This window comes from Delphinapterus leucas, chromosome 5, assembly GCF_059928025.1.
Source record: "Delphinapterus leucas isolate spDelLeu-1000000601 "Yukka" chromosome 5, BTC_Dleu_Yukka2, whole genome shotgun sequence".
NCBI classification, from domain to species: domain Eukaryota; kingdom Metazoa; phylum Chordata; class Mammalia; order Artiodactyla; family Monodontidae; genus Delphinapterus; species Delphinapterus leucas.
Genome location: NC_143133.1, coordinates 106,986,074 through 107,001,525, shown reverse-complemented (window position 1 = coordinate 107,001,525; position 15,452 = coordinate 106,986,074). Strand labels below are relative to the sequence as shown.

The following is a 15,452-nucleotide window of genomic DNA, read 5'->3' as shown; positions in this document are numbered from 1 at the left end:
ATCACTTCAATTGTTTCCCAACTCATCTGATGTTCTGGGCCAGGATACCACATACAGTCTCTCTCTCTCACATCCCAGGAGTGAGAGCACGAACAAGGCGGGCAGAGAAGGAGAAAGAGGCCACTCAGTGCCCTTGGAGGGCTGGGCACAGGGGGATCCCAAATGTGCTTGTTTTTGGAAGACCAGCCTCAGGGAACCCCGTCCCAAATCCTGCAGGTCTCAACTACCGCATTAAAGGGTCCAGTCATTTTTTAAAACCTGCTAGATTTAAACTGAAGTAGCAAGATACAACTTAAATACAAAGTATTCAAAGTGTCCTAGCTACCCACTTTCTCTCTCTTTCTTGGTCTTTATTTTTAGTATCATTAGCTGCTCTTTGATAACTGGCACTCAGATCATGTGTAATTATTCTAGTATACACGTCTCCAAAACAAAGAAGAAAAAAAATTCTTTCTCAGTACAGTGAAGCAAGGAAGTCTGAGTGTTCCAGTACTGTGGCTGTTTGGCAGGAGTGGGTCTGCTTAATGACTTCCCCTAGCTGTGCTCCCTGAGTCAGTGAGCTTGGCCTGTGCCTCTCTGCGCCCTGTCCCAGGCTGCCTTCCAGAAGAGGCGTGCCGATGAGCGGAGAGGAGAGACAGCATCACTTCAGTGAGAAGGTGGAGCCAGAGGCCTGTGTTTCATCTTGATGATGGTGTGAGAGTCTCTCTCTAGCTACACAGTATGTTAACTTTTTGCGTCTTTTCATGAGAGGGGTATTTTTCTCCAACAGCAATGTTAAGTGGGCAACCTAGAAGGCAAGGATGGCACCTCACGTTTGGGAACTCCTGGCACTGCCAGGTGGGAAACTGGATTGTTGGTACTGTTAATAAGTTTAAAGTTCATGATCTTTAAGCCAGTAGCCCCACTTTTGGAAATTTCTTTATAAAAGCACTAGTAGAAGTAAAAATGTTTACAAGAGCATTTTTTGTAGTGGTGTCCATCAACAGGGGAAACGTTGACTTGACTGTACTGCACTCATACCGGGGAATATCAGGCAGGCATCAGGGAACAAGGAGTCAGACTTAGATCTACTGGCCTGGAGAGAAGTCCCTAAACCTCATTATTAAATGAATAAAGTAAGCTGCTGGGTAATGGGTACAATTAGGTAAAACTTTTTGTAAAAAACAGGAAGAAGTACATGTATGTGTACGTGTTTGTAAGCTTCGGCTTGGAATGTCCAAAGGCACAGAAAGCTACATACAGCATGGTTCACACTGGTTATCCTGGGGATTTGAATGGATTGGAGGGAGATTCATTTTTGCCTTTTACTAAATGTTTATATTGTTAGACTTGTTACCGCAAATATATGTTACTTTGTGACTGAAAAAAAATCCAATAAAATAAATTCAATCACATGAAAAAAGTTACAAAATTAAGCTGAAATAACACCCCTGCCAAACAAACTGAAACAAAAATCACTTAGAAATAAGAGGAGGGACTTCCCTGGTGGCACAGTGGTTAAGAATCCGCGTGCCAATGCAGGGGACACAGGTTCGATCCCTGGTCCGGGAAGATCTCACATGCCACGGAGCAACCCAGCCCGTGCGCCACAACAAAGAGTAGCCCCCACTCACCACAACTAGAGAAAGCTGGCACGCAGCAGCGAAGACCCACTGCAGCCAACAATAAAAATTAAAAAAAAAAAAAAAAAAAAGAAGAGGAAAAATATGAAAATACTTGTCCCTTTAGCTGCTTTTTCAAGACAATAATGGCCATAAAATTTTCCATAAAGTAACGAGAAAAACAAAAACTCTTTTTTCTTGGCTAATACTCCTCAGTGATTCTATTTAATAGGAAATAATGCAGATACATATTTTTGAATTTGTCTAATTTAGACATATTTAGTTCATAATAATTAGCTTTTATTTGTAACCTTGAATAATATAATTGTTTAGAAAAATCGCATTTTATTATTCTTAAAATTTCTACTCCTCACAGGCTGAGGAACAGTGTGGGGGGCAGCTCTTTCTCTGTGGCAAAGACAAGGGATATGCCTCCTAGTTTCTTTCATCCTAATTCTGCTTACGGTCATCTATTTGAAAACCAGCTTCCCCCATCCTCTCCTGCTGATGGAGTTCCCTCATAAAAGACAACCTTTGTTAGCATTTTTAATACATCTTCCAAAGACACAGCATATTTACATGTAAATATGCGATTTAACACCAACACTATAGCTAAAATACCATGAATACTATCTATACCTTGCATTTTTCACCCAGAGTATCTTGGCGGTTGGTCCATAGTAGGGGATAATAGGTGGTCTGCCTCTTTTTTTAGCTACTGCCCAATATTCCATTGTATGGATGCAACCAGAATTTATTTCAGAAGTCCACTGAAGGCAATTTCCAACATTCTGTAGAAGTCCTTAATCTGGGTTCCAAGAATAGGCCCTTGAAGCTCTGGAAACTGTACCTCCAACTGTGCGTACGTGTGCAAAAGGGTTATTTTCAAGGGAGAAAAAAGATTCATAGGCTGAGTTCTGTGATCCAGAAAGGGTTAAGAACCCCAGTGTCATAATTTCCTCTATCACAGACTCTTTGCTCTTGCTTCTATAGAGAAAACCCAACTACCTGCAAAAGCATCTCCTAACCAAGTCTAAGGAAAGTCCATGACATCCTTCTCTACTTTTATTTGCAGTGTTTACTCTGCCCTCCTTCCAGCCCCCTCACACCTGCTGCCCCTTTACACCTATAGCCACATGGTCTTCATTACTGGGTTGAGAAAAACATTGATGATAATGTAGTTTTCTGCCCATTACCTGTCTCCAATACTATGCTTGTCATCATAATTAGTTTCACCATCCCTGGCTAGCTTTTCTGTCATTTCTTTCTTGCCCTTGAGTTCTGTTAATAGCAGAAGTTGGCTGCTAAACTATCATTCTGCTCCGTGTAATGGGGTTGACAGCAGAAGTATTCTGCTTTTTTGACAACTGGGTATGATTTGTAAAGGTGTGACGAGGAATTGCTAATGCTTCTCAGCTCCACTACGTTAACCTGGAAGGCATTCTACCTAAGAAATGAATCCAATATTAAATTGCCTGTTTTATGAGTTTCCCTTTAATAATTTTTCTAATCCTTACAGTGTTTTCATAGCTTCAGTATTTTCTGATCTCTATTTCCTGAGATTAATATGGCAACTTCATTTTATGAAAACCACTTTATTGGATTTTCTTTATTTTTTGAGGGAAAAGGAAAAGAAGGAAAGACATATCTGTGAGTTTCTCTCCTTTCTCCTGTGTTCCTCCCCCAGTTTTTGGCTGATGCCAGGACGATTAAGCAAGGTTTCACCAAGAGACCATAACCCTTTATCTACAAGACAATTCTATTAATACACCATCAAAAAGTCACAAAGCCTTAGAGCATGGGGAATATAGTCAATAATACTGTAATAACTTTGTATGATGGCAGATGGTAACTAGACTTATGGTGATCCTCTTGAAATGTCAACTCACTAGGCTGTGCACATGGAACTAACATAGTGCTGTACGTCAATTATACATAGTGCTGTATGTCAATTATACTTCAATTAAAAAAATGTGTAGCTAAAAAAAAAAAAAAATGTGTAGCTCCCCCACCCCAAAAAAGTCACAAAGCCCCAGTCAGTAAACAAACAAAAATTCCCTCTACATTTTGAGGAATTCAGAGGTGATCTTGAAGGCCTCTGGAGGGCAATAAGCAAGGAAGCAACAAGGTCCAATGTACACTCTAGAAAAATCCGTTGGGTAACCATGATATGATGATGGATTTGAGGCAGAAGCAGAGGCTCAAGTTAGGAGGCTACTGCAGGAATCTGGGCCTAAAGATTAGAAAAGTGGGCCAGTAGCAGGAGTGATGGAAACTAGAGGAAAATTTAAGAACTATTCAGAAAATAAAACCAGCAGGACCTGACCACTAACTGGATGTGAAGGACAAGAAGTAAGAATAATGACTACCACTTATTGAGCACATACCATGTTTCAGACAATGTGATAAGGCTTTCCTCCATAATCCTATTTAACACTTGCAATGCCTCCAGGAGGAGTATTATTATCGTGTTTTACAGATGAGGAAACCGAGGCATTGTGGAGTTAAGTAAATTGCCCAAGGTCACATAGCATTTAAGCGGTAGACTCCGACCTGCCTGACTCTAAGTCCAAACAACTAGTCACTGTGTGTGACAGGTAGGAAGGCTCAAGGATGATGGATAGGATCCTTTGTGGGGGCTGGTGTGTGATGGTGTCACTAGGACCGGAGCAGAATACAGGAAGAGAAGCAGGTTTAAAAAGAAGACAGAGTGGACTTCCCTGGTGGCGCAGTGGTTAAGAATCTGCCTGCCAATGCAGGGGACACGGGTTAGAGCCCTGGTCCGGCTCTCACATGCCATGGAGCAGCTAAGCCCGTGTGCCACAACTACCGAGCCTGTACTCTACAGCCCGCGAGCCACAACTACTGAAGCCCGCGCACCTAGAGCCCGTGCTCTGCAACAAGAGAAGCCAGTGCGATGAGAAGCCCACGCACCGCAACGAAGAATAGCCCCCGCTCGCAGCAACTAGAGAAAGCCAGTGCGCAGCAACAGAGACCCAACGCAGACAAAAATAAATAAAATAAATAAATAAATTTATAAAATTTAAAAAAAAAGAAGACAGAGTGTTCAGTTCAGGATAACTCCACAGGTAAGAGCAATGGTTAAAGTCAGGTGGGGCAAGCAAATTAGACCTTTTGCTGAAAGACTGCCTCAGTAATTAAACATTGTGCAAGGAAGTGGTAGAAATCAAGAAACAGAAAAGGCTGAGTAGGAAGCACGACTGTATTCATGCTGATGCATACTGCTGACCTTCCTTTTTGAAGATGACTGTAATTATCTGCTTGATGACACAGAATAAATTCTCAGCAATTATTAACCAAGTTGCCGTTCCCACAGAACCTAGCAGCTTCTACAGAAGGTGGTTATTATTTTGGCTTGTACTGTTTCCACCCCTGAACTGCTGCTGGATCTACCCCTCCCTGTCCTACTCTGAACCCTGTTAACACCAAAAAGGTTTAAATAAGAAAATGGTATAACAAAAACTTGAAAAGTTTTTAATGTGTTGCCTGGTTTGAGGATTCGTGAAAATGCTGAGCACCAACATGATGGAGTGAAAATTTAACTAGACTTAGAAAGAAAAGACGGACTTTGAATCCTGCTTTGGAAAACCGAGTAATTACCCTTTGATCTCTCTCAGTCTCATTTTCTTCATCTGCAAACTGAGGCCAATGATGCCTTGTAAAGGGTTAAGGTAAGTATTAAATTAAATAATGTACGTCTGGGCATCTAGCAGAGGGTTTGGAGCTAGGCAGAAGTTCAATATATCCTCATGTTTTTCTTTCCACTCCTTATGGACAAGAGGCATGCTGTAGCCAGTTACAATGTTGTGTGCATGATAAATATTTAATAAATAGGTGGTTGTTATCATTTCAAATATGCCTGTGCTTAGCAGAATTTGGTTCTGAATCACAGAGCTTATATCATTTTGATGCATGTTAAACATTTAGAAGACGACAGCTAACCCTTTGAAAATACTATTACGCTTACACGTTCATAAATTCTGCCCAAGTAAGTAAGCAGCAGTGAAAGGAATCTTAGCAATGACAAGTACAGCAGTTTAGTTTGACAAATCAAAGATAAGCTTTACCATCACACTCTCCACTTGAACAGTGTGAGGAAAGAAAACATACTCTCTGCCTCTTGGGAAATCTAATTGTCCCGATCTTGGCAGGAAGCTTACAACTGTTGTAGTTTATTTACAAAACTTTCCATTCCCAAGGGAAGGTGTTCTGTGAAGATGACGGAACAACATTCTGCAACATATGGCCGGGTTTACTGCTCTTGCCAGAGTCCTCCGCAGGGCTGGCCCCTTTCCCGGCACTCCCGTGGGGCTGGCTCCATCTGAGGAGCCCTTCTGGGGCATGACTTCCCCACTCTGAGAAGTTTCCCTCTCTTCCTCCTAATGCTTGAACCTCCACCTGCCCGAGGAGGGAGCCGGCCTCTCATCTAGTTAAGTCCCTGGTCCCAGTCTGCTTATTTCTGGCTCATGTGAGAGTAATCAACACGTGTGCCTCCCTCTTTCTCCGTCACCATCTCCCCATCCCAGATTTTCCCTTCGCTCTCTGATTCCATCTCCCACCCGGCTCCTTGTTTCTTTTTTTTTTTTCTGTATGTGGGCCTCTCACTGCTGTGGCCTCTCCCGTTGCGGAGCACAGGCTCCGGACGCACAGGCTCAGCGGCCATGGCTCACGGGCCCAGCCGCTCCGCGGCATGTGGGATCTTCCCAGACCGGGGCACGAACCCGTGTCCCCTGCATCGGCAGGCGGGCTCTCAACCACTGCACCACCAGGGAAGCCCCGGCTCCTTGTTTCTTAATCTCGCTGTGTTTCTCCCTGTCTCTACACATCCACACACACACACATGCACGTCCACGCCTCAATAACTTATGTGCCAGAAACGAAAACAGCAAGTGCCATTTGAGATACCCTATGATGAATTTAGATTGCCCTCCACTTCTGAGTTTTACTCACCCAGAACCATCTCTGAATCAATAGAGTCTTCAGCCAGGTTCCCAGATGGGGCGGGTAAAACCTCATCGTCAAAGCTGATGAGGTCGATGTCCCCCGGAGGCTTGCTTTGCAGAACCGGGACTGCGGGGCTGGCCGGGGGTCCTTCTCCCAGGGACCTGAACGCTTTGGCTTGTGACGCCACGGAGAGTCGGGGAGGCACAGTGATGGGTTTCAGCAAAGCCGCAGGGTAGGGGGGCGTTTCTGAGGCCGCAGGGTAGGGGGCCGCTCCTGCAGAAGCTGATTTCTTGGGCAGCAAAGGCCGAGGAGCCGGAGTCGGGGCTTTCTTCCCACTGGCGGGGCTCTCGGCCATGGACCCTCCTCCCAGACTCTCGGGATTAACACTTCGTATGAGGCCAGGATTCGGTTTCTTTGGCAATTCGGGTTTGGTTGCAGGGACGCTCCCTGCTTCTTGCGGTGGAGAGTGTGGGGTGAGGCCTTCCCTAGAGGACCCCCGGAGTCTGTTTGTGGTCCAGGAGTCCCAGCCTCCAGAGGCTCTGTCAGCTGCCGGTTTGGGAGCCACAGAGGGTTTCCCTGAGGCAGGAGCAGGCCTCGGGGGGACTGTGCGGGGGGCAATTTCTGGCTTCTTGGGCGGTCCCACGCTTTCCGCATTTGTCTGACCCCCAAGTGCTTTGATCCTGGAAACGACGGTATTTGGGCTCCGTTCTGCGTTCATAATGTTCATCACTGCCTGACTGTCCGAGTGGCCGGTATCGTCCCACAGGGGCTGGGGCCGGCTCGGGGTTGCCTCCTCTGGCGTGGCCGCTGGGCTGCTTTTCTGGGGATCCTGCTCTTTAACGTGAGGCTCTCTGGCCACTGGTCTGAGGTTGCTTTTTGATCTTGGTTTGGGCACTGGACATCTTGTAGCACTGGAGTTTTCTGGACAACTCTGTTCTTCAGAAATATCAAAGACTATTAAAGGCGTCTCGTCTGTCGGAGGATCGCTGGCTGAGGCTGCTGGGGAAGGCAGGAGAGGTTTCAGAGGTGCCGGCAGTGCTGACAAGACCAAAACGAACAGAAGCTGCCATGTTATAATTTCAAAGAAAAAGGATACACAGAGTTTAAAAATATACATGTAGACTATCAAGAGATTTTGGTTTCCTTCCTTAGGAAAAAGTAATTCTAAAATCAATGGAGAGATGTTTATATTCAGCTTCCTGTAGGAGGGTTCTTCACATTATATTTATTCATATAAAAATATTCATTATATAATATTTTATTTTTATTTATTTTTTTTGTCACACTGTGCAGCATACACGATCTTAGTTCCCCGGCTAGGGATGGAACCCGTGCTTCCATTGCAGTGGAAATGCAGAGTCTTAAGCACTGGACCACTAGGGAAGTCCCTATATAATATTTTAAAACACCATTACATTCCTGATTCTCAGTAGACTTATCAATGACCATTTCTCTCTTGTCAAAATTCCCAAAATTCTTGCTTTACTTTTCCAAAGTAACTTACTCTCATTTGTTATCTTAATAGAATGCTTTTTAAAAGCCTAACGGGACAACCACTTCTAGCACCCTATCAAGTTAAGTGCTAAATATAACAGCTTTCTCAATGGGAATAAAGGGCATCAGCAGTAATACCAACCATGAGTTAAAAGGATGATGTTTTGGGGACTTCCCTGGTGGCGCAGTTGTTAAGAGTCTGCCTGCCAATGCAGGGAACACGGATTCGAGCCCTGGTCCAGGAAAATCCCACATGCCGTGGAGCAGCTAAGCCCATGCGCCACAACTACTGAACCTGTGCTCTAGAGCCCGCGAGCCACAACTACTGAGCTCACATGCCACAACTACTGAGCCCGCGCACCTAGAGTCCGTGCTCCACAACAAGAGAAGCCACCGCAATGAGAAGCCCGCGCACCGCAATGAAGAGTAGCCCCTGCTCGCCACAACTAGAGAAAGCCCGCACACAGCAACGAAGACCCAACGCAGCCAAAAATAAAATAAAATAAAGAAATTTAAAAAAATAATAAAAAAAGATGATGTTTTTGTGATATGAACTAGGGTGAACCCCAGAGATTGGGGCTGCGGCTTGTGAGGATGAAGAATGGCCTATTATAATAATCACAGCAAACCCAAATAAAGCAAGCACACAGTGATCACAACGACTGGGAAGCAGAGCTCAATGAATTATGCACAAATTGCAAATTATTTTAAAGGCTGGAGCCTACTGATTACTTCCCTAGAACTAGGTCAGAATTAGGGAAGACAAATTACTTGCATTACTTTGAGGCAGATGGTTGTCTATTTCTTCTGAAAAGTCAGTCTGAGTTGCTGAAGTAGTAGTGTGCCTTGGAGTGGCAGCAGCATTATTATTATTTGTAGTGTTAACTTGAACTTGGTTGATTTCTTTTATGACTTGTTCATACGATGGTGGGAGCTGCAGAATGAAGGATGAAGATTTTAGACACCTATGGGTGACAGCCAAGGTGTTAACGGTCTCACTGTTCTTATCTTTGAACTTCATTAAAAATAAAATGCAGAGAGATAATGCGATGTTTACTCACCTCGGCAGGAACCAGCTCACTGGGCCTCCAAGGGCCTGCTGCGGAAGATGGGGGAAATGCCAGTCCTGGGGGTGGGGCTCCTGGAAACCACGAGGTCGGCCTCAGTGGCTCAGCTGCCACAATGGTGATCTCTGGGCGCCTAGCAGACAGAAGCCTCAGTGAGATTTTACAGCTTGGTAACAAGCTATCGTCTATTCGTAAATGTTCAAAGATTCATGAAAATAACTACCACCCAAGAAAGTGACATAAGAACTGCCATAGTCACAGAAATGACCTGTCTGACCTGCACTTTTTCTAACAGTACACCGAGGCAGGCTTCGAGGGAGCACGTGACAGCCATCCTCCATGACACTGGCCTCAGAGAGTTAGAGATGTACCCTGAGTACACTTCGCTCTGCCCTGGGTGGTAAGAATGAGGACCAAGACCCATACAACCTCTTCAACCCAGGGCTCTGCTATCTAGCCTATGGCACAAACATAGGGTATCATAAGACAGAAAAATGCACTGGTTGAATGGAAATGTTTTAGTTTTCCGTTATAAAGTACACACTCTGAAATGATACTATGTATTAGAAGAACAGCGCCCTCCTCCTCGCTCTACCTCTCCCCCATTCAGAATGATCTTTTCCCCCATTCAGAACGATCTTTAAGTGTTTAGAGTTTACTTGTTCACTTCTAGACCCTGATGTGTGTGTCTGGGTTCCTGGTCAGTTTGTATAGGAATCTGATGCTTAATCTTCAATACTTGGAGCCCCAGTGATTTAGGTGTGGCTTCTTTCATCATTTTCTTAACCTGATTCTACGGTCTCATGTTTACACTTTACCTTCGACCTGATTTCCGAACAAATACCAACTGCGTGACTCTGAGCAAATCAGTCAACCTCTCTGAGCCTCACTTTTCTCATCTAACAAATAGGTATGATGATACCTCCTCTGCCTTTCTCTAGAACTCTATGGAAAATAAAAATAAAAAGCACCGCCATTATAAAAACTGTATACGTACACACACTCTCATGCTAGCCTGTGAATCAGGAGAAACTGCCCATTGATTAAATGAATTGCATTACCTAAGAACCTCTACTTATAGCTTTTAAAAATTTAAATAACAAGGATTATTTATTAGCACAAATAACTGAAATAAGAACACATATATTCAACATGAGAAAAATGATTAAACAAAGAATATGATCACCTCACAGACAAATATTATTTAAACACAAACAGTCATATATTAGAAGAGGCTGGATTGACAAAGGGAAATATAAGATCTAATTATAGAGAAAAATGAGATTCTGAGATGTATGTACAGAATCTTGTTACCTATCTTCATAATCTGGAATGTACTATTCAAAGCTATTAATTGTTGCTGTCTTTATGTAGGAGCGTGAATACGCTGTGCTTTATTCTTTATATTTTTATTAGTTTTCCAATATTTTCTGTAATGAGCATGTATTATACTCAGAGTTAGAAAAAGCGGTTCACAAATTGCATTTAGCCAATCCCCTCTTCGACATTATGCTAAGTGTGCCACAGTGAACTTACTTTCACTTCCCTGTGTGGAATCCAAATGAGTCATTCCAATTGTTATACAGCTTTTATCTAACTAGATAATGAATTACTAGTTAATAAATGTTAACCACTATACACGCATTAACCCTTATGACAACCCTATGAGGTAAGTATGATTAGCGCCATTTTAAAGGTGGGGATATAGAAGCTAAGAAAGGTTAAGGAGCTTCCCAAGGTCACATGGTGAGAAACGAAGTCAGGATTTGAACTTGGCTATGTCTGACTATAAACTCCTTGCTCTTCATTAGTCAACACAATACTTTAAGAAATCTGACAGCAGGGACCATAAATCTATCTTTCTATTTATCCACCTGTCCACACTTCCATCCATCCTATCATCTGTCTATTGGCCCTTCCTTCTATCTATCCAGTGACTCACTCCTCCCTGCTCCCCTCCATCCCTCCCTCCCACCAGCCATCTAGCCATTTTTATTCATTCAGCTATCCACCTAGTCTGCCTGACTCTTTTCCTTTCTTTATCCTTCCTTTATTCAATTTTCTATGCTGTCATCAGTTCATTCATCCATGTGACATTTACTAAGTAGCTATGAGGTACAAAGCATTTCTTTGAAGTAGTTACTACAATGCTTCCCATAGAGCAGTTGCTTAATAAACATTTTTAGATTGGCTTCAGTAAATAATTACTGTCAAAAGAAGATTTTCAGGCTTGTACTGCTTCTTCTCTCAAGTGCAATCATCATTCAAACTTACAGATTAATTCAGAAAACGTACTGATGAGGCTGTAATACACTCCTTATGAGAGAGAAATATTTAACTTGCTAACTGATGACATACTATTACTTCATAATTAGCAGAATCTATGTTCTCTATTATAAATATAACCATACCTCCTATCTCGATGAAGCTCACTCTGAATAGAAGTCCGAGAAGCTATAAAAGAAAGAATACACTGATAAAGTACAAAATTCGTATATTCAATAAAGGTTTAAATTTTTATAGGATATACTATTGGAAAAAGTTAGCTTATATTTGACATCAGAGAGAATGCATGAATTTTAACATCCATAGTAGAAAAGCAAATCAAAACAATCTTTTCATATGGCATAAAGTTAATTATAGTTATATATCTGAATTGCATAAGAAAATATAGATTTCAAAAACTCCTCAAAGCACATTCCGTGGTTCTGAAAAATAATTTGTAGAATGAACAGAGAAAAGACGACAGCTACTAAATAGAAATTGCATGGTAAGAGCATTATGATGACATGAAATAACAATGGGCAGAAAAAACTTTAAATATCTATTCTAATCCATATTACTACACTTTTGTAATGTTTGTTTATAACTCTATTGTAAAGAGAGTGGAAGTGGTCAAATTTCCATCTATTTTCTAATTTTTCTGGAGTTTTACAAGCCTTAAGTTGTTTTATTACTTACATTGAGATAATAATAATACATGCAAAAAGTGTTCAAAGCACTTTTATAAAAATGTTTATAGTAGATAGTATTATTGTATTTGCAGCACTAACATTTCCCTTAAACCTCAAACTCAAAAAGCTAGATGGTTTTTTCCAAATTTTATTTTAAAATTAAATTATGTCTTAACCAGATGACCTGGAAAATGTGTCACATATGGGATCACATATTACACACATGTGTAATAGAGAATAGTATTTCTATTTTAAGGGGCACATTTAAAAGATACCTTTCAAAAAAAATCTTCAAATACTATACTGTAAAAATTTGTGGACAAAGGGGAATTTGTTTCAGACATAAACTACTTCTACTTTCCTATGTCTCCAATACTCTACTTTTTCAATTCTTCTGACTTGAAAAGGTTGAAGGTATGAATCTTTTCTTTCTTCCTCCTATTAAGTTCTGGTTCTCTCTGAACAAGGAGGATGCCAAAGCTGGAAGGCAGGGGTGAAGACGGGAGGTGGGGATGAAATTTAGGCTGGGGTTGGAGCTGTGACAGCAAAACCTACGTGGGGTTAGCAAAGCAAACCTGACATCTGAAACCATAACCCTTGGATCTAGAGTTGGAGGATGTTCTGTACTCATACCATCAACTGGTATGATGGACTAGTACATTTCTATCAAGAGTTAACCAACTTGAGGTGCATTTTCTCTACTGGAATAAAGGAGGACTGAGAGGCTAAAGCTCTGAGTGGCAGGTCTGATTTGTAAGAACGGTTTCATTAAGTCAGAGGCTCACCGAGTGTGCTAAAATCCCATCACCACCATCACTAAAGCCAGAATCAGCAGACACAGCACTTTTAAAAGACACCATGTTATTTATCGTCACAAACATACCTCGTCCACGGGGCATTTTTGCTGTGCACTATTCATGAGTGCTAAGGGAAAAAAAGATGGGGTTACAGAAGAGGAAAGGGAGAAAAAAGAGTGAATGCAGTTGCCTAAGCTCTAAAAAGAATAAGCAGTAAAACTGTCTTGTCATGCCACTGTTTCTACCCACCTCTGTGCTTCGATGGAAAAGTTGATGAGCCATAGTTTCAGAGAGTAAAGAAATATGTTGCAGGCAAAGATATATCTGTACAGACCAGGATATCCACACATATAACCACGGTAAAAAAAAAAAAAAAAATCTTCCTACAGTTTTTAGTAACAGTGCAAAAAAAAAAAAAATCTAAAAATCGTTCTGCAAAATCGATTTGCTACTTCAACAGGGATCAATTTTAAAGTATGAATAGTACTCAAAAGGTAATTCAGTAGTCAGTTTACATCTTTCAAATCAGTGGCCTTCCACTTGATTCTGCCCCTTCACCCCAGCGGTCATTAGTAACAGCACCCCAACCCCCGGCTGGCACAGTGGTATTCCTGCACTGCATGCAGCAGGATGAGGGGAGAGAAGGGCTCCCGATCATGCTTACAGACCTCCTCCACACTTTTGGAGAAACACTTGCTCTCCCCTCTCCTGCTCTGATTTTTTTTTTTTTTCCTCATATTCACTCATCTTTGAAATCTCTTTTTTCTCTTGATCCTTACAGAATGACTAGCACTTTTTGTCAGTTTTGAACAAGTGTAGTAGCTAGAAACACTTTAGATTTTCATGGCAGATTTTCATGTAGTGCCTCACATTCTTCCTGCTACTCTCTCAACCATCTGCTTAATCTCATTCTCACTTTCCCAGATTAAACAGATTTGATGTGGTTGTTACCAGGAGACTCAAATTTGCCCCCAGGGCCCACACAGAACATGTTCCTTTTAAACCCTGCCACACAAGGCCAGTCTTCCATGCATTTTGGATTAAGGCCGCAGAATAAAGGCAGGCTTTTCAGTCAAAGTTATATCATTTTACAGAATTATTTTCAAACTTTTCTAGTTCATATGGCTAAATTCTAAGTACAGGGCAAATTCATATTCAGCTGTTTATAAAAGACTGAGATCTGGATTTGCATTATTAGCACTAATAAAGAATTCTCCTAAGTTTCCACAGGATCATAAGCCTGGAGGGACCCCCCTTTTTTTTTTTTTTAGTAAATTTCTGCTTTTAAAAAATTTTATTTATTTATTTATTTTTGGCTGTGTTGGGTCTTCATTGCTGTGCGCAGGCTTTCTCTAGTTGCGGTGAGCAGGGGCTACTCTTTGTTGCGGTGCGCGGGCTTCTCATTGCGGTGGCTTCTCTTGTTGCAGAGCATGGGCTCTAGGGGTTTGGGCTTCAGTAGTTGTGGCACGCGGGCTCAGTAGTTGTGGCAGGAGGGCTCAGTAGTTGCAGCTCGCGGTCTCTAGAGCGCAGGCTCAGTAGTTGTGGTGCATGGGCTTAGTCGCTCCACAGCATGTGGGATCTTCCTGGATCAGGGCTCAAACCTGTGTCCCCTGAATTGGCAGGTGGATTTCCAACCACTGTGCCACCAGGGTTGGAGGCACCCTTAATGATCATCCTACTCCAACCTTACAGATGAGGAGACTGAGATCAGAGAGGGTCAATGAATTATCCCACCTCACACAGCTCATTATGGGAAGGGCTGGGAGCAGTTTGCTTCTTGAACTAAACTCTTTGTGGAACCAGGAGAGCTGGATGCTAATCCTAATTCTAAATAATTCAAAATTATCAATTAAATGATTGTCAGAAGAAAAAAACACAAAGAAGGATTATTATATTACAAGCATCCTTGCTCCAGTGCTACCTTACCAATGAAAATCACAATAATAAAAATAACTCACTAAGTACATTTGCTTGGGACAGGGTATAAACTAGAGGTGTTTGACATGACAACAGGAACACCCGAGGAGTGGAAAGCTCAAAATGGCCCTGGAGTCAGGAAGTCTAGGTTCACATCTCAGATCTACCTTGTGAGGCCATTTAATCTCCAAGACTCAGTATCCCTACCATCTGTAAAATGGGGTTAACGCCTACCACGCAGAGTGTTATTTTACAGTGTAAGTGAATAGTTCCTGACGCACAGAAAGCAATAAATACTAGTTAAGTCTGTGAATTTCAAAGAATAATTTTCTCTTAAAAAGTCAATGAAAGGAAAAGCACGAACTTCCAGAAACATCCACTTAGAACACTTTCAAGATCTTTGCCCAAAATATTTAGGGCTCCCAAGAAGGAACACAAAAAGAAGGATCTCAAGTCTTGATTGGATCCAGAATCATTATGAAAGAATTTAAAATACAACCAGTTAAGGAATATTACTTTAACAATGTGATAAAGTCTTTCTCCTTGCCAAGGATAGATGACTGAGTCTGGGATAGGAAAGCAAACATTTTAATGAGCTGGCTAAGGCAAAATTTGCTTACCACTTTTTCTTATAGAATGGGCAAAAAGGGAAAACAT

General features: G+C 42.0%; 1 protein-coding gene across 24 annotated transcripts in view; it reads right to left on the bottom strand.

The window, feature by feature from the left end:
* Positions 1-15,452, bottom strand: part of SH3D19 (SH3 domain containing 19) — a 183,486-nt gene that overhangs the window by 53,690 nt on the left and 114,344 nt on the right. For 16 of the 24 annotated variants that reach the window (XR_016393377.1, XR_016393381.1, XR_016393380.1 and 13 more), the window contains exons 4-7: positions 11,539-11,581; positions 9,122-9,260; positions 8,832-8,994; positions 6,573-7,604 (exon numbers count right to left, since the gene is read on the bottom strand). Coding sequence is in view for 13 of the 24 variants with exons in the window: in XM_089912385.1 (XP_089768511.1) it covers positions 6,573-7,604; positions 8,832-8,994; positions 9,122-9,260; positions 11,539-11,581 (1,377 nt within the window). In the remaining 11 variants the exon portion in view is untranslated. Of the gene's footprint in view, positions 1-6,572; positions 7,605-8,831; positions 8,995-9,121; positions 9,261-11,538; positions 11,582-12,964; positions 13,006-15,452 lie in introns of all 24 variants that reach the window. The other 8 variants (XR_016393383.1, XR_016393384.1, XR_016393382.1 and 5 more) reach the window with 4 other exon arrangements.